The sequence below is a fragment of the Myotis daubentonii genome, chromosome 7 (assembly GCF_963259705.1).
Source record: "Myotis daubentonii chromosome 7, mMyoDau2.1, whole genome shotgun sequence".
NCBI lineage: Eukaryota > Metazoa > Chordata > Mammalia > Chiroptera > Vespertilionidae > Myotis > Myotis daubentonii.
In genome coordinates this window covers 37,076,612-37,094,421 of record NC_081846.1, presented here as the reverse complement: position 1 = coordinate 37,094,421, position 17,810 = coordinate 37,076,612, and the positions used below count along the sequence as shown (strand labels likewise).

The 17,810-nt window shown below is 49.3% G+C and overlaps 1 protein-coding gene across 4 annotated transcripts in view; it reads left to right on the top strand.

The window, feature by feature from the left end:
- Window positions 1-17,810, top strand: part of PASK (PAS domain containing serine/threonine kinase) — a 32,200-nt gene that overhangs the window by 10,872 nt on the left and 3,518 nt on the right. For 2 of the 4 annotated variants that reach the window (XM_059703821.1, XM_059703825.1), the window contains 7 exons: window positions 1,681-1,837; window positions 8,179-9,575; window positions 10,769-10,950; window positions 11,284-11,451; window positions 12,785-12,910; window positions 13,017-13,151; window positions 15,844-16,043. In XM_059703821.1, the coding sequence (XP_059559804.1) occupies window positions 1,681-1,837; window positions 8,179-9,575; window positions 10,769-10,950; window positions 11,284-11,451; window positions 12,785-12,910; window positions 13,017-13,151; window positions 15,844-16,043 (2,365 nt within the window). The remainder of the gene's footprint in view (window positions 1-1,680; window positions 1,838-8,178; window positions 9,576-10,768; window positions 10,951-11,283; window positions 11,452-12,784; window positions 12,911-13,016; window positions 13,152-15,843; window positions 16,044-17,810) is intronic. The other 2 variants (XM_059703824.1, XM_059703822.1) reach the window with 2 other exon arrangements.

Sequence of the window (17,810 nt, the reverse complement as noted above, 5' to 3'; positions counted from 1 at the left end):
TTCCTCTGTTTCTGATGGGCCTTCAGTGTTTCCTGGGGACAGGAAATGTGTTAGCAGAGAAAGGACCAGAACTTCCCCACGTGCCTGTCATAAGTTCCCACAGGCCTGTATATAGGATGCCATAGCTAATTGTCTTTTGTAAATAAGTCTATGTAGCTTTATGTAGTTTGAGGTCTGATGTAGCATATCAAGTTAACCTGATGTAAAATAATCACTGTAGGATTTCTTTATCTTGTTAATTACTGCATTTTTTTTTTTTTTAATCCTCACCCAAGGAGTGAGGATATTTTTTTGAGGATATATTCATTGATTTTATAGAGAGTGGAAGGGAGGAGGGAAGGGGAAAGGGAGAAAGAGGGGAGAGAGAGATAGAAAAAAAGATTGATGTGACAAAGACACATTGGTTGGTTGCCTTCTACACACACCCCGACTGGAGGGCGGGGATTGGATCTGCAACCCAGGTACGAGCCCTTGACCAGGAATCGAGCCCTCTAACCATTGAGAACGTTGGCCAGGGCAGTCACTGTGCTTTTAATTTTTTTTTTCAATTCTCACCTGAGGACGTGCTTGTTGATTTTAGAGAGAGGGGATGGGAGAGAGAGAGGAACGATTGATGTGAGAAAGAAACATTGATTTGGCTTCCCATAGGTGCCCTGACTGGGGATCAAACCCACAATCTAGGTATATGCCCTGACCAAGAATTCAACCCACAAACTTTCAGTATACGGGACGATGCTCTAACCAACCGAGCCACACTGACCAACGCCCCTGTACTTTTATTTTTAACATTTAAAAAAATGTATATTTTTATTGATTTCAGAGAGTAAAGGAGAAGGTGAGAGAGGGATAGAAAATCAGTGATGAGAGAGAATCATTGATCAGCTGCCTCCTGCATACCCCACACTGGGGATTGAGTCCACAACCCAGGCACGTTCCCTGACTGAGAATAGAACTGTGACCTGGTTCATAGGTCAATGCTCAACCACTGAGTCATGCTGGCTGGGCTAATTTAACATTTAAGATTACTCCCACACCTGCCCCGAGTCACACTCTATGACTTTGTTAGTGTCCAGTGAGGACTAAGAGCTCACGGCTCCTGCCCTGAGTGATTCCTACCATGGAGCTCAGGGCTGTGGCAGCAGCTTTAGCTCTAGTTGAATGGGGAAGGAGTGGGGCACTCTGCAGCCTCCTGGGTGCTCACCTTCCCTTGACAAGGAGCAAGGAGTTGCACCCCACACACTCCCTGGCAGCCTTCTCACTGCCCTCAGTGGGCGGGCGGGCTGGGTGCAGTTCTGGAAGGCTAGCAGGAGTCAGGTCACAGGGCTGTGTGGTCATCTTAGGGATGGTGTCTTTTATCCCGAGTCAGAGTGGAGCCCTTGAAGGGTTGTGGGCCGATGAGGGACCTGATCCAACTGCGGTGTTAGTGGGATCATGCTGGCCAAGTGCAGGGCCCAGGGCAATACAGCAGGGTGGGCAGAGGGTGCTGGCCTGGACTGGGTGTCTGTGAGGTGGCTAGAGGTGACCAGATCTGGGACAGGCTTTGAACGTGGGGCAGATAGAGTTTAGTAGATCAGGTTATCTCCTGTTCCCTCATGCCCTTGAGTCACTGGGAAATGAGGAGCTTTGTCTCAGCAGGGTTGCTTGCAAATGGAAAACATTTTTTTCTGCTGTTGTTGCTAGATCCAGGGGTTAATGTCATGCTCGCTGTTGACCACATGCTGCCCCCAGACAGGACCCCAAAGCCAGCGGGAAGCCAAGAAGTTGTCACAGGGACCCAGACCCAAGTGGACACTGGAGTCTGGCTCCCTTCTCCCCTCTCATCTCTGCCCACTCTGGGGTAAGTCCTCTGGAAGGTGCAGGTTACTTGGTGCTCCCTAGCAGCCTCTGTGTGATTACCCGCATTTTACCTGGAAGGAAACATTTAGGTAGGTTTCAGGTAACTGATACGAGCACAGTTTTCTCATTTTAAAAATTATATGACTCTGTTCTCTTTGTGTGCGTTAAGTAACAAAGTATTTTATTTAAAGAAAGTACGTATTAGGGAATTTGGTAAAATGAGAAACGTAGAAATAAAAAATGCCCCTTTCAGTTACCACATCCTATTGTGCATAGCATTTTGGTGTGTTTCAACCAGTTTTATCCTTAAAAATCTGATGCGTAGCACACAGTAATGTGCCACACAAGGGTGTGCGTGTGCCTGGCCTTTCTGCTCTGCCCAGGACTCAGTGCCCTCAGTGCCCTAGGGCCTGGATGCAGGTCATAGGGCTGCCTTTGAACTTGACCTATGCATTCCCTATGTCTGATTTCTCTTGCTCATTGTTGTGTCTGAGAGATTTATCCACATTGTTGTGTTTTCCAGTCTTCTTAAAATTATTTCAAAAATATGTAATATGTGAATGAACGTGCGCTTTTCGAAAGTACAGAAGAATAATGGTAAAAAGCAAATGTTCGGTGACTATCTCCCAATCTTTCCGAGAGGGAACCGCTGTCAGCAGTTGTATTCTTCTAGACCAGTGGTCGGCAAACTCATTAGTCAACAGAGCCAAAAATCAACAGTACAACGATTAAAATTTCTTTTGAGAGCCACATTTTTTAAACTTAAACTATATAGGTAGGTACATTGTTATTAACTTAATTAGGGTACTCCTAAGGCTTAGGAAGAGCCACACTCAAGGGACCAAAGAGCCCCATGTGGCTCGCGAGCCGCAGTTTGCCGACCACTGTTCTAGACCATTTCCCTGTGCACTTAAATATACTAAAGGCCCAGCGCATGAAATCGTGCATGGGTAGGGTCCCTAGGCCTAGCCTGTGATCAGGGCTCTCTTCCACCCGCTAGCCAGTCCCCAGTGCTGCCCCGCTGCCACCCACTACGGTTCCTTCCCCGTGGTTTTCCGTTTGCCAGATTGGAGCCTGTGGGCCAGGGGGAGGGACCAAGAAGTCTGCCTTCCGCCTGCTTGCCAGTCCCCAGTCCCGCCCTGCCACCAACCACCCTGGTTCCCCTGTGGTTCCCCGTTGGCCATCCAGCAGTCAGAGCCTGTGGGCTGGGGGGAGGGACCGAGAGGTGGTCAATGCACCTCATAGTGTGACTGGTCAATCGGTCGTTCTGGTTGTTCTGGTCGCTGGCCTTTTATTATATAGGATTATACATGTGTGCTCATATAAAGCTGCCCTGTTCCTTTAATAGATCACTCTGTGCATGTTGTGCTCCCTGTGCGCATGCACACATGCACACACACACTCATGTACACAAATAGGGTCACACTGTACATGTTGTCTTCTGTGTATACGTGCACACATGCACACACTTGTGTGTGTCTTGAAGATTTTTCTCTGTGGTGCTACCTCAGAACCAGCTTTCTATGTAACACCAGAGTTCAGGTCGATGTTTTCTTGATAAAGTGTTCCAGCTGTTTCCTGTCCTTTGCTTAGGCTCCCTGGCTTCTTCTACCTTTACTGTGGTGTCCACTCTTGGTGTTTGTTTTTTTTTTTTTTTTTTGACATTTTATTTTATTTTTTTTACAATTCTTTTTTTTTTTTAATTAAATCTTTATTGTTCAGATTATTACAGTTGTTCCTCTTTTTTCCCCCATAGCTCCCCTCCACCTGGTTCCCACCCCACCCTCTGCCCTTACCCCCCCCCCCCCACTGTCTTCATCCATAGGTGCACGATTTTTGTCCAGTCTCTTCCCGCACCCCCCATACTCCTTTCCCCTCGAGAATAGTCAGTCCACTCCTTTTCTGTGCCCCTGATTCTATTATATTCACCAGTTTATTCTGTTCATCAGATTATTTATTCACTTGATTTTTAGATTCACTTGTTGATAGTTGTGTATTTGTTGTTCATAATTTGTATCTTTACCTTTTTCTTCTTCTTTCTCTTCTTAAAGGATACCTTTCAGCATTTCATATAATACTGGTTTGGTGGTGATGAACTCCTTTAGCTTTTTCTTATCTGTGAAGCTCTTTATCTGACCTTCAATTCTGAATGATAACTTTGCTGGGTAAAGTAATCTTGGTTATAGGTTCTTGCTATTCATCACTTTGAATATTTCTTGCCACTCCCTTCTGGCCTGCATAGTTTCTGTTGAGAAATCAGCTGACAGTTGTATGGATACTGCCTTGTAGGTAACTGACTTTTTTTCTCTTGCTGCTTTTTTTTTTTTTTTTAATATATTTTATTGATTTTTTACAGAGAGGAAGGGAGAGGGATAGAGAGTTAGAAACATCGATGAGAGAGAAACATTGATCAGCTGCCTCCTGCACATCTCCTACTGGAGATGTGCCCGCAACCCATTGACCGGAATCGAACCCAGGACCTTTCAGTCCACAGGCCAACGCTCTATCCACTGAGCCAAACCGGTTTTGGCTCTTGCTGCTTTTAAGATTCTCTCTTTGTCTTTTGCCCTTGGCATTTTAATTATGATGTGTCTTGGTGTGGTCCTCTTTGGATTCCTTTTGTTTGGGGTTCTCTTCACTTCCTGGACTTGTAAGTCTATTTCTTTCACCAGGTAGGGGAAGTTTTCTTTCATTATTTCTTCAAATAGGTTTTCAATATCTTGCTCTCTCTCTTCTTCTGGCACCCCCATAATTTGGATGTTGGTATGTTTGAAGTTGTCCCAGAAGCTCCTTACACTATCTTCATATTTTTGGATTCTTTTTTCTTTTTGTTTTTCCGGTTGGGTGTTTTCTGCTTCTTTGTATTTCAAATCTTTGACTTGATTCTTGCGATCTTCTAGTCTGCTGTTGGAAATCTGTATAATATACTTTATTTCAGTCAGTGTATGCTTAATTTCTAGTTGGTCCTTTTTCATAACCTCGAGGGTCTCACTAGATTCCTTGAGGGTCTCACTAAATTTATTGGCGGTCTCACTAGATTTCTTGAGGGTCTCACTAAATTTATTGGCGGTTTCTAGAAAATTCTTGAAAAACCTTAAAAGTGTGGTTTCGAACTCTATATCCAGTAGTTTGCTTTCCTCCATTTCTGTCATTTGTGACCTGTTTCTTTGTCTCCGCATTTTTTATGCTTCCCTATGTTGATAGAGTGGCTTTCTGTGCTAGGTGTCCTATAGGGTCCAGTGGCTCAGCCTCCCCAATTACCTGAGGTGGACACTCTTGGTGCACCCCTTTGTGGGCTTTGTGCACAGTCTTGTTGTAGTTAACACATTGTTTGTGGGTAGTTTTTATCATGCGCTAACAGGTGGCGTGGGCCATTTTTGCTAATTTTTTGTGCAAATGGCAACGTTCAGTAAAATTATGATAACTTTAGTTTACGTATTTATACGTTACCCGCATTCTACCGCTAGTCTATAAAAAATGTATCCCACGTCTATAAAATACGTGTTCCTCGCTCTACTACCAGTCAATGTAAAACATAAATACATTTCCCGCATACAATGTGTTAAGCCTTGATTGTTGTAGGTATCACTGGGAGGAATTGACCTCCAGGCCAATTGGCTGTGAGAATCAGCTGTGTCTGCAGTGGGAGAACTTCTGTGCTGGGGACAACCTTCTGGGGCAAGACTTGCTTCAGTGGCGCTTTGGTGCTCACTGAGTCTGCCCCCTGAGTGTGTCCCTTATGGATCTGAGGAGTTGTAATCTGGATGGTCCCACTCTGACCACTGGGTACACTGGCTCTTGGATCTCTAAGGAGGTGCTAATTTAGCCTCTGCCTGAGGCTACCCAGCAGGAGCTATGGAGAGATCTGCAGATTCTTCTCCTTTGTTTGGGGTTTGGAGGTGCCCAGATGAGGCCCAGCTGTGAAGCAATGCAAGCTTCTGTGGGGCCTTGGGCCTTCTTTTGGAAGTTCTGGGTCTCTCTGACCCAGCTTTAGTTTGTTAGGTAATTTTCAGATTGCAAAGGGCCAGGCCTTTCATATGCAAAAGCCTCTGGGAACAGCTTGGGTGAGGTGGGGTCTCTGGGGATCAACAGGGTGGAGCAAGTGGCTATGGCTGCTACTCAGTCCTACCCTAAGAGGCCCCGCTTCTCAGTGTCCTGGTAATCGCTGCAAGTACCTCTGAGAGAAAGCCGCTGTTGAGTTCCGACCGATGCCAGACAGTCCAGTTTCTCCTGTATGAGTCTGGTTCCCCAGAGGCTCGCCTGGAACTGGAGTTCAGAGCAGTCAGGAGCTTGAGACTCCCTCCTGATTGAAAAAAGACAACCGTGTCCTCAGTTTCCAGCCCTTTCCACATGGTCCGAGCCCTCAGCTGCCAGCCCTTTCCATGTGCGCCGCGTCCTCAGCTGCCAGCCCTTTCCATGTGCGCCGCGTCCTCAGCTGCCAGCCCTTTCCATGTGTGCCGAGTTCTCAGCTGCCAGCCCTTTCCATGTGCGCCCCATCCTCAGCTGCCAGCCCTTTCCAAGTGCGCCGCGTCCTCAGTTGCCAGCCCTCTCTACGTGCGCCGCATCCTCAGTTGCCAGCCCTTTCCACGTGCGCCTCCGTACCTCTGCACTTTACTTCTGCACCTCCTCTGAGTCTCAGTGTGCTTTTCTCTTTCCTTCTAGTTGTAGAATTTCCACTCAGCCAGCCTTCCTGTGGTTCTGGATGATGTCTGTTTTGTCTCTTAGTTGTATTTTTGAAGTGGTTGTGCGAGGCAGCAATTTCTGGTGTTTACCTATGCTGCCATCTTGGTTTCTCTCCACTCTTGGTGTTTTGAGCAGTTAACCACTCTCCTGTTTCATCCACAGACAAGGAGGGAGGCTCTGCCCCTGCAGGCTGTGTGCTACAGGACAGGGTCTGAAAGCGCTTGCTGCGGGCATCTCAGATGGTGGCATGTTTCGTTCTGCCCTGAGCTTCTCAGGGCCCTGGACAGCTTGTTTTCTGGGATGTGATTATGCAGTGATTCCACTAGATGCGCCCATCCTATGTTTCAGTCAGTTGGTAAGGAAGCAGAGTGGACTCTTAGAGTGTAGACCAGATGCTGAGACCCTGAATGAGGCACTCAGAAGCTGGGGGAGGGAGGGTTGTCCTAGGTTCCCACGGCACCCATCACTGGAGGCCTTGCCATCCCCCTGTTCCTCATGGCTTGCAGACTTGGCAGTGGGGAAGCAGGCAGGGTAGGGAGGAGGATAGGGGCCTCCCCATACTTCCTCACTTCTCCATGACCAGAATTTAGAGACAAGGTGACACCTGGCTACTGGGGAGGTGCAGAGACAGTGCAGAGCTTGACCCTGGGACCACATCGGAGAGGTTGCCCATCCTGCTTAATAAGGAGAGTGAGACCCTCCTGCCTCAGCTGCTTTCCTGCAGATGGCCTGCAGCTCCTGAGACTGGCATAGGGCTGGTCTCTTGGCATCAATGGATGGATGGAGGTGTAGGTGTAGCTGTAGCAAGAGGGACAGGTACTTATTGCTTGGCCTCTGCAGACCCTTTTCCCATCTCTCAGGTCCCTGTAGCAACTCCCACTGTCCCTCCAAACTTCTCGCTGTTCCCTCGTCCTGGAGTGGAACCCATCCTGGAGTGGGGTCCTTTGTCTCCTGTGCCTCTCTGTGAACCTCTGGTATGTCTACCACATCGCTGGCATGTCTGCCTAAGGAGGCCGGGCATGGCCACCTCCAGTGGTTTTGGTGCCAGTGTCTGCCTGGGACTGACATCGGCCAGACCACCTGGAAGGGTCTTGACCCAGATCTCCCCACAGTTGCTCTAGCTCAGTGCTCGGCAAACTGTGGCTCGCAAGCCACATGCAGCTCTTTGGCCCCTTGAGTGTGGCCATGAAGTTTCAATCGCACTGTACGTGCGTGACCGCACATGGTATTTTGTGGAAGAGCCACACTCAAGGGGCCGCAGTTTGCTGACCACTACTCTAGCTGCATGGTGGTAGCCTCTTCCTCAGTGGCCACCCCATGCTGAACATGCTTGTGGGGTGGCCACTCAAATACCTTCTCCCTTTGCTCCCGCCTTGTGTGAGGCTGCTATATACTGCTGACAAGCCTTCAGCACATAGGCCTGGTGCTCTGTGGCTTTGATTAATTAATCATTGCTAAACGTGCATTTATCTGGAAAATATGTGTGTGAGTGCTTTACTTTTTAACTTGGTTACAAAATTTAATCTTTTTTTTCTGTCGTAAGTTTATGTTGTTAAATGCTTTGTACTTTTCTCTAATAGAGGGGAAGCTCACATGATCTCTGTTTTTGACTCTTTTGTGGCTCCTAAGTAACTGTGTTATCTGTATTGTAACCCCCAGGGGGGATAGCATCCCAGGAGGAAGCCCACCAGCCCAGGAACAGTCATTGCCTGAGGACCAGTGGAACATTCCAGAAAGAAGCCCACCAGCCCAAGTATCGTCATCGCCTGAGGACCAGCAGGACATCCCAGAAGGAACCCCACCAGCCCAGGTATGGTCATCGCCTGAGGACCAGCAGGACATCCCAGAAGGAAGCCCACCAGCCCATCGCCAGTTGTCATCACCTGAGGACCAGCAGGACACTGTCTTGGAGAAGCAGGAACCTACAGGAACAGAGAGCCTCAGACAGGAGCTTTTGAGGGGAAGCAGGTCTGCCTCAGTGGACATAAGACCCTTTGCTTCCTGTGAAGATTCTGAAGCTCTGACCCCAGCTGAGGACAGGAGCTGGGGTGAAGTATGTGGCCTGTCCCAGGAAGCACAGCTGGAGTGCATGAGTTTGAGCATTGCCAACCATCAGGCAGATGCTGCAGGACAGCTAGCAGAGGTGGGCCTCCCAGTGCTGCACCCTGGGTATGGGGCTGAGTGGAGCACACCCCAGGGGAGCCCAGCTACAGCCTCCAGTCCCTCGGGGCCCTCGGGGACAGCACGACTCTCACTTTCCATACCTTTGGAGGAGCAGTGGCTAGGAGCGCAGGATGACAGGGAGGAGCTGCAGACTTGCTTACTGAAGGAGCAGCTGTCCAAGTCGAGCTTTGGGAGACCTCAGGATATTTCCTCCATTGAGCTGGTCCCGGCGGAGCATACTGCCTTCTCCGCCCCTCTGTCGCTGTGTGACCTGGGAGGGAGAGACCTGTACAGCGGCCACTCCGGCAGCTCCTCAGCCTGCTATGCCCTAGCTACAGACCTCCCTGGTGTCTTGGACACAGTGGAGGCCCGAGAGGCTGATGGAAATTCCTTTTTATGGAACCTCAGGGAAGTGTTTTACAGCCGGTGGACAGACCGAACTTCTTCCAACTGTTCCTGTGCCTCATCTGAGCTCGTGGGGACAGCCTCCCCTTCACTGGCTGGCTCCGATGTGGATGTGAGCACTTTGCATGGGCACAGGGCAGAGGTTCTGGATGACAGGGAACTGTTGTTGCTGACTGGCACCTATTTCAATCTTGGTGAAGGCCGGCAGTTCTGTGAGACCCATCTGGGCCTCAATCAGACAGAACCATCTGACACCTCAGAATGTGAAGACGTGAGTGGCCGAGAGAGCCCTGGCTGTGTCCTTCCCAGTTTGGAGTCCAGCCCCATGGACATGTGCCCGTTAGAGGAGCCCAGGTCAAGCATCCAGGTCACCTCCACGCCTGTGAGAGGGGATAGCTCAGCGACATCCGGGACCACTAGCCTGCAGCAGGAAATCCAGGAGGGCACCTACTTGGGGAGCTGCTGCCACAGAGACGGCTCGCTGCTGAGTATGTCCCGGGGGGTTGTCCCTAGAGTGCAGCTGGGTGCAGGGCATCCTCGTCCCAGGGTCTGATGGCTCTCCACCCTAGTAGTTCTGGCAGAAGTGATGTATTCAAGGACATGAAGTTACAACTTACTTCTTGCACATCAGGATTATAGTATGCGTTCCCAGGACAGGGAGCCCAGGTCCCACTGGGGTGCAGAGCAGGACGGGGTGATGTCCAGGGCCAGGCTGCTGTATCTCTGACTGGCTTCACTCTGGGAAGGTGTAGGGATTAGGCCCATTCACTTGCCTATTTGAGGGTGATTGCTTTCCTTTCCTTTCCTTTTTTTTTTTTTTTATTAATACCCAAGGTTATTTTATTTCATTTTTATTTATTTTATATATTTATTTTAGAGAGAGAAGAAGGGAGAGAGGAACGGAGAGGGGGAGAGAAAGAGAAACATCAATGTGAGAGAGAAACATCACATTGCCTCCTGTGCTCACCCCGACTGGGAATCAAACCCACAACCTTTTGGTGTACGGGAAGATGTGCCAACCAAGCCACCGGCCAGGGCTTACTTTCTTTTTAATTTTCCTAATTACTTCATAGGTCATATTATTTTAGCCAGTTGTTTATGGTTTTGTGTTGTTGATTCCTAAGGCTTTTTCCCTAAACTTTAAAAACTTATTTAAGTAATACATACGTTATTTTAAAAAATATTTGAAAATATAAACAAAAAGAAAATAAAATCATCTGTAAACACCCCTCCCCCCATAAAAACCTCTTTTTTGGGTATAGGACCTGGAGGCGGTATAAAAGTGCAGGTGTGCACAAGCGCAGAGCATGTGTAGTTCAGTGTAACTCAGGGACCCACAGCCGGCACGTGTGTGTGCCTCCGCTGGGTCATTTACATGCCTCCACCGAGGCAGAGCCTCCCTGTTGAGGGCAGGTTTTCCAGGCTTTCCTGAGTTGGCAGGTGGTTGCTGGTATCCCTGAAGTGCTTCCCTGGCTCTGGCTGCTGCGGATGTGCCAAGCTGCAGGCTCCACACCAAGTGGAGGTGATGCTGCTGCTGTGCTCAGCCTGGTGCTCTGTGCCCCCCTGCCCTCCTGCCCTGGGTGTTCTGTATGGTTCTGTGCTGCCCAGGGTGTGTGCTTTTCATCATGATGCTGTCTTGGTGAAGTCAGCAGAGGGCTGTGCGTTTTCGCCTTCCCCTCAGGTGTTCAGTTTGAGGTGAAGCGGGTGGAGCTCCAAGGCCCTGCTCCCCTGTTCTGCTGCTGGCTGGTGAAAAACCTCCTGCACGGCCAAAAGGCCTCGGCCACTCATACCCAACTGCTGCTGGCCAGCCTGCCCAGCTCCACGCACTCCGCGTGTGAGCATCCTGGACCCAGCCCAGGGGAGGTGGGTATGTGCAGCTTCCTCTGCCTTGTAGTTGCCTGTCTGCATGGAAGTGTCTTCCTATCAGCATCGCTCTCTGTTTCTTCTGGGAAGGATGGGAGGAGGCTTTTTAACTCTGTCTTCTAATGTGCAGGATGGGGTGTGAACATGCTTCAATGTGGGTGCTAATTTGGCTCTCAGGCTGGGTTCCCAGGGGCATGGGAGGAATGGGCTGCACAGGGTTTGGGTGCTGCTGTCCATATAGCTGCAGGGAATGGGGGGGTAATGCACCCATCTGCTGCCGCCTCCTTTCTGATGGTTGCATGTGGCCCCTCGTACCTTCCTTCACCCACACAGATACTTAGAAGCAGACCGTGGTTTGAGGAGCCCCCCAAGGCAGGGGAGTTGGAGGGGCTGGCAGCCTGTGAGGGTGCATACTCTCACAAGTACAGTACGCTGAGCCCACTGGGCAGTGGGGCCTTTGGCTTCGTGTGGACTGCTCTGGACAGGGATCAGAATAAGGAGGTACTTGGGCCCTTGGGGGTAGGTGGGGCTGGACCACCTCGGGTGGTCCCATACCTCCAGTCCTCGTGTCTGCCTGCCAGGACTCAGTGGGTAGTAGTCCTCTGTGTGCAGCACGCGGCCAGCCCTGCTTGGGGTCTGGATGCTGGGAGGAGGTCTCTTCAAAGCAAACACACTCAGCCCTGGCCGTCTCTCTGGCTGCTTCAGACACCATGAATGGCATCCATGCTCCTTCGTGCATTAGGGCTACATCTCCTTGACTTCCAGGTTCAGACCTGCAGGGCTTCTTCCCTGGCTGGTGATCCTGGCCATTTCACATATTCTGCTGCTGGATGAGCCTCAGAGCCAGTCCTGTGGAGAGGTGACTGGTAGTTGCCAGTGAGCATGTGATTTGGGGATGTGACATTGCTGCCTGTCCCTGTGAACATTGTCTGGTGTCCCATGCCCAGTCTGCCAAGTCCTGGGAGTGCCCTGCCTGCTGGAATTGATCAGAGCTGCATGCCTGGGCTGATGCCTGGTCAGAAGTCTGCAACTGTCTTCCTGCTTCTGACAATTGTTCAGTGGGTCCCTAGCTGAACGATCATTCCTCTGCGGTCATGACAATTGTCTCTCCTTTTCTGTTTGTGTCTCCTCAACTTTTCTTCCCCTCCTGTAACTGGGGCAGGACCTGCAGAGCCGGTGAAGTGACAGGTATGCCACTGGTCTCCTGCTGTTCCCCTGCCCTTCGCAGACACCCTTTTATTTCTTGATGGATATCTTTTGTTTGAGGAGATTTTATTTTCAGTTCATTAAATTGTTTTTTGAGAGTGAGTGTTGAGTTTTATGAATTGTCTTTTCAGCATTTGTTGAGATGACCATGTCTGTGTTTACTTTACTATTACACTTTCAGGGGACTATCATTCATTGTACTCACACCACTTTTCATATATTGATCTTGTGTTCATCAACCTTGCTGAGCACATCTAGTCTCAGAATCGATGTTGATAATGGTTTTTGACCATTTTCTAGTTCTCAGGCATCTAGTTCCATTTTCTTGCCCAGTTTATCCAGTTCTCAGTTGAGAAATCAGGGTGAGACGGGGTGTTCTGGGGAGCATCTGCTCCGAAGTCTCCGAGGCCTCCCTTTCCGGTGAGGTTGTGGCTCCTCAGCCCCTGGGCTCTGCGCTGTCCCATCCACCCACTGTATATGTCCTCATGCCGCAAGAAGAACGTTATCATGTTCTTCTTTCATGTCCCTGGGGGCCAGGGGATTAAAGTGGGGGCCCTGCCTGCCGCTGTTGAGCAAGTGTAAGTACCAGGTCCCATGGGGCAGCTTCTCCCTTCTGCTTTCCTCATAGGTGGTGGTGAAGTTTATTAAGAAGGAGAAGGTTCTGGAGGATTGTTGGATCGAGGATCCCACACTTGGAAAAGTTACGTTGGAGATATCGATCCTGTCCAGGGTGGAGCACGCCAACATCATCAAGGTGGATAGTGGTTCTCTTTGAGAGATGCCCTGATAGGACTCACAGGAGCATCCTAAACATGCCTGAGGCATCTGGGCAGTGCCGGACCCACGTTGTCTCTTCCTAGATCCTGGACATATTCGAGAACCAGAACTTCTTTCAGCTGGTGATGGAGAAGCACGGCTCTGGCCTGGACCTCTTTGCGTTCATCGACCACCACCCCAGCCTGGATGAGCCATTGGCCAGTTACATCTTCCGACAGGTGACTTGGCCCGGAGCTGTGTAGGGAGGGTGGGCGGGGCACTTTGTCCTAGAGGCTGCACTCAGTCCTCTCTGAGTTACGTCTAGCCTTCAGTTTTTGAGAAGAGAATTTTGTGGTTGAAGTAGAGAAAGTGAGGTTGGGAAGGAAGGGTGAGGCCAGATACCTGGAATGATTGGGGAATGATTGAAGTAGGGTTAATGATTGAAGTTTATTTACATACATAGATTATCCACACCAACCTCAAAGTGAGCCAACAGAGCTGTCAGCCTGAGCTCTTCGACCTGCAGGTTTGATCTGGGTTTTTGCCTACAACCAGGAAAACACTGCTAACTTGTGCAGCAGCAATCATTCTAGTGCCTCCACCATGAGGCTGTTTGGGTTAAATGAGAGAGCACCTATCTCTAAGGCATACGTGCAGCACGGCTGCCTGGGATGCAGTGAGGGGCGTGTGGACAGGCGTGCAGCAGGGAGTCCTGAGGGCGATGTGCTGCAGGATGTCCTGGACAGGGCGGGGATGTGAATAAGGCAGATTTGCTCTTAGACTAACAGTCACTTGGAGGTGACTCAATCTCTAAAGGCAACTTCCCTGAATTGACATTGCTTCCTCAAAGCTATAAACTCCCAGAGGTTACTGGATTTCTGAAATTAAGTTTCTGAGGCACCTACTTGTAGTTTCAGGCACCGTGGTTCTGTGCAAGGAATGTTACCTCTCTCCCTCTTCCTTGTTGGAAGATCATATACTCGTCTGCTTTACTTCATGGCAAAGATTTGTTTCTGAATTCTTCATGGTAAAAAGAGTGTCTGCCTGAGGTAACAGTAGTTAAAAGCTGCCGCCTGACTTAATTCTGGGGCTACTGATATAGGTGATTATAGTGTTCGATATTGTACAATTTTTAAAAAAAATATATTTTATTGACTTTTTTATAGAGAGGAGGGGAGAGGGATAGAGAGTTAGAAACATCAGTGAGAGAGAAACATCGATCAGCTGCCTCCTGCACGCCCCCCACCGGAGATGTGCCCGCAACCAAAGTACATGCCCTTGACCGGAATCGAACCTGGGACCCTTGAGTCCACAGGTCGACGCTCTATCCGCTGAGCCAAACCGGTTAGGGCGATATTGTACAGTTTTTGCAGGAAGTATCTGTAGCCCATTAGTAAATCAATATACATAATATTATAGTAAACAGAGTCATTTTATAGAATTATTATTATTATATGTAAATATGTATACATAATGCCTGCTATCAGTGTGCTGCCTGCTTGGCTGGGGAGTGGAGGGGTGGCGAGTGGGGCCTGTGACCAGCTCTCCTGGCATCTAGGGCATTGGGGACTAGCAGCAGGTCTGTTTTTTGTCCAGGGTCAGGTGCTCTTACCCCTTTGTAGTTATAAGCTTGATGAAACTTTCCTTGTTCAGATGAAATGTGGTCTGTTTCCTGACTGGGCCCTGATATGTGTGTATGAACATAAGTGTGTGTGTTCATGTATATGTATGCATGTGTGTGTACACGCATGTTATAAAAACATGTTTCAATATATAAATATGCAGGTGTTTGCATACATGTGTATATAAATACATTTATTGATTGTCAGTTAACCTATCATTAGCCATCGCTTCTGGTTCATACTCATTTGTAAATATACATCCATGAAATCACTATGCTGATGGTACAACTGGTGTCCAATTTATGAATGCAGCCTGAAAGTACCAATCTACTTCAGCTTAACGGAACAGCTACCTTTGTTGGTGTCTGTCACCAAATAGGCAGTGTGGACCATCCCAGGTCCAGGGGACAGCAGTGTATTATAGTAACTTTACCCTTTCGGAGTACAGGCTAACACCTTGGGCTCATGGAAATGGAGCCGATTCCAATGGAATTACTCTGAGTCCACGTGGCTGAGAGTCCTGCATGCGTTGCAGCCAGTGTGGCTGCTGCTGCTTTTTGAGAAGCTGCAGAGCCCTGAAATAATAGTTTGGGGATGTGGCTTTGTGCTTAGGTCTGCTCCTAAACTGCTGCGTGAACTCTGCTGAACCCAACGGCCGGACTTGGGCTTTCTCTGGGGCCACTTCCCATTAGTGTCCACCCCACACTCATTAAAATGCCGCCACATGTCTCTGTAGCTTCTGCTTGTGGTCTGTGTCTTTCCTCTCGAGAAGGTCATGGCGTGGGTCAGTGCGTGAGAGGATGTCTGCTGGGAAGTTTTTGTCAGTAGCACAGAGAGAGAGAGGACGTAAGAATCATGCATTTGTGTGGGAGGAAAGTGGGCAGCGGAAGGTATAGTATCAGTGGTGTAGGTGAGGAGCCCTGTGGTCTGCGGCTCGGCCTGCTACCTGTGGCCCTGATGCTGTCGTGTTCTTAAAAATGTGAGAAGAGGGTAGATCTTATGTTGTGTCCATGTCACAAATAATAGCAGTGGTACAGTTTTTAAAGTCATGTGTTCTCGTTTGCTGTTTGTTGGGGAGACGTGTGCCAGCCGTGGTGAGCACACTGCCTGGAAGCACTCTGCCTCCGTGTTGGCCAGGTTGTGTCTGTAGATTCCAGTGGTCTTTCCTGTCACTGTTTCATCATGAGTTAGAGAACGTCTATTTTATTTTCCTTTGTTGTTGTTTTCTGTTTTGCTTGTCAGTCCTTATTTTAAATACATGTTTTGAGTGAACTACTTTGTACAAAGTCCTATGGCCTCTTGGTTTCAGCTGGTGTCGGCAGTGGGGTATCTCCGCTCGAAGAGCATCCTTCACCGGGACATCAAGGATGAGAACATCGTCATTGCCGAGGACTTCACCATTAAGCTCATAGACTTCGGCTCCGCTGCCTACTTGGAAAGGGGCAAACTGTTCTACACCTTCTGTGGGACAATCGAGTACTGTGCGCCTGAAGTTCTCATGGGGAATCCGTATGTATTGCACCACTTGGCCCCGTCATCTGTGAATTTTAGGCAGGGAAAATGTGTGATGAGAGATAAAGGATGATATTTGGAAAGTCGGCAAACAGGCAAAGGAAGGAAGATTGGTCAGGGAAGCTGGGCAATGAATACAGGATTTTCTATATTAATTTCTCAACTTTTATTTATGTGTGCAATTTTATACAATTAAAAGTTAAAAAGATAAAGGAATCCCAAAAGATGGGACTCTCCAAATAAGCAAAGAGGAGTCTTGTTTAGTTGGGCTCATTTTGATGACAAGAATAATAATCTGTTCCCATAAAATATGTTGGGCTGGCCGTTGATACAGCAGGGAATCAGTAACAGAGGCAGAGCTGAGGCAGCACCGTGCCAAGACGGCACCTTGGCTGGAGGTGCTGTTGTGTCTCGCTGGGAGAAGCAGGTCCTGGGGGTGCGGGCTGCACTGGTGTCTGTTCGGGAAGCCTAGGGGTTTTGGGGCAGCCTGGGCAGGGCCTGCTCTTGGGGACTCAGGAGAGCAGAGAACACTGATTATTGCTCATGTGTTGCTGGGGGTGGAGTGCAAAGAGTTCTCAGTATTGTCTGCTTCACACACACGAAATTCCATGTCATCCACATATAATGAAGTGACTTATTTTGGTCACATATAATGACTTATTTTGGTCAGATCCAGATAGCAGGCACTTTTCTGCAGCACCTACACGTATGTCAGGTCTAGGGAGACTGTGTCTGGAGGTGCCTGTGACTAGGACAGATGTCAGTGTTGTGTGGGCTTCCCTGCAGTGCTGTGCTATACCCTCAGAGCCCACCTCTGGTCCTGTTCTGATGTGACAGGTATGTGGGGACATTCAGCCAGACCTGGTCAGAGCCAGATTAGAACCCAGGTGGCCTGAGTCTGGAGCATTTGCTTATGGGCACTGCTGTCTCTTTGCCATGCCTCAGGCTCCCAGAAATCTCCTGGCATTGGTGTGAGATGTGACTGGCACTCTGTCACAGTGTCTGCTCAGGTCATGTTTCATTTCAGAGTCAGGCAGAGAGGACTGCAGGATGCTCACGTGGAGTCTGCTGCCCTCCTGATCCACACGCCACGCTGGCCCTGTGAGCAGAACGACCAGGCTTTTTGTCCACAGCAGAAGGGGGAGTGGGGTGGCTAAATAAACCATCTCCCTGTCACCTCTGTGTACAGCTAGAGCCACAGACAATGACATACTTACGGGGGATCATCCACGAAGAGCCTTTAAGATATAATTTGGTTACCCTGGCACCCCGGAGTGCCAGTGGCTGTTGTCCTGTGCTGCCCATCATGACATCAGTGTTGGAGGGGCCTTTGTGTCCACAGGACCGTGAATGTGCTGGTGGGTGGCTTGTCTGCCCCACTCTCACCCCATGCCTTCCTCCCACTTTCTCCCGGTGGCCCCACCCAGTATCATTTCTGCTCCTTCCTCCCCAGCTGGGCTGCAGGTGTCCTCAGAGCTCTGTCCTCCGTCCTGGGTGCTTCTCCCATCTCATGGGCCAAAAGACTTCTGAGCTCCGATTCGAGATCCTATCCTCAGGAGCTTTTCTTCCTCCCTCATCATTTTCACGTCTGTCCACTCAAGGGCTCAGCAAACTATGGTCCTGGGCCATATCTGGCCCACTAGTTGTTTTTATAAAGCTTCATTGGCACACAGCCACATGGATTGGCTTATTTATGTCTGTAGCTGCTGCTGTGCTGCCATGGCAGAAAGAAGGGGTAGTGACAGAAGCCGTGTGGCCTGCAGC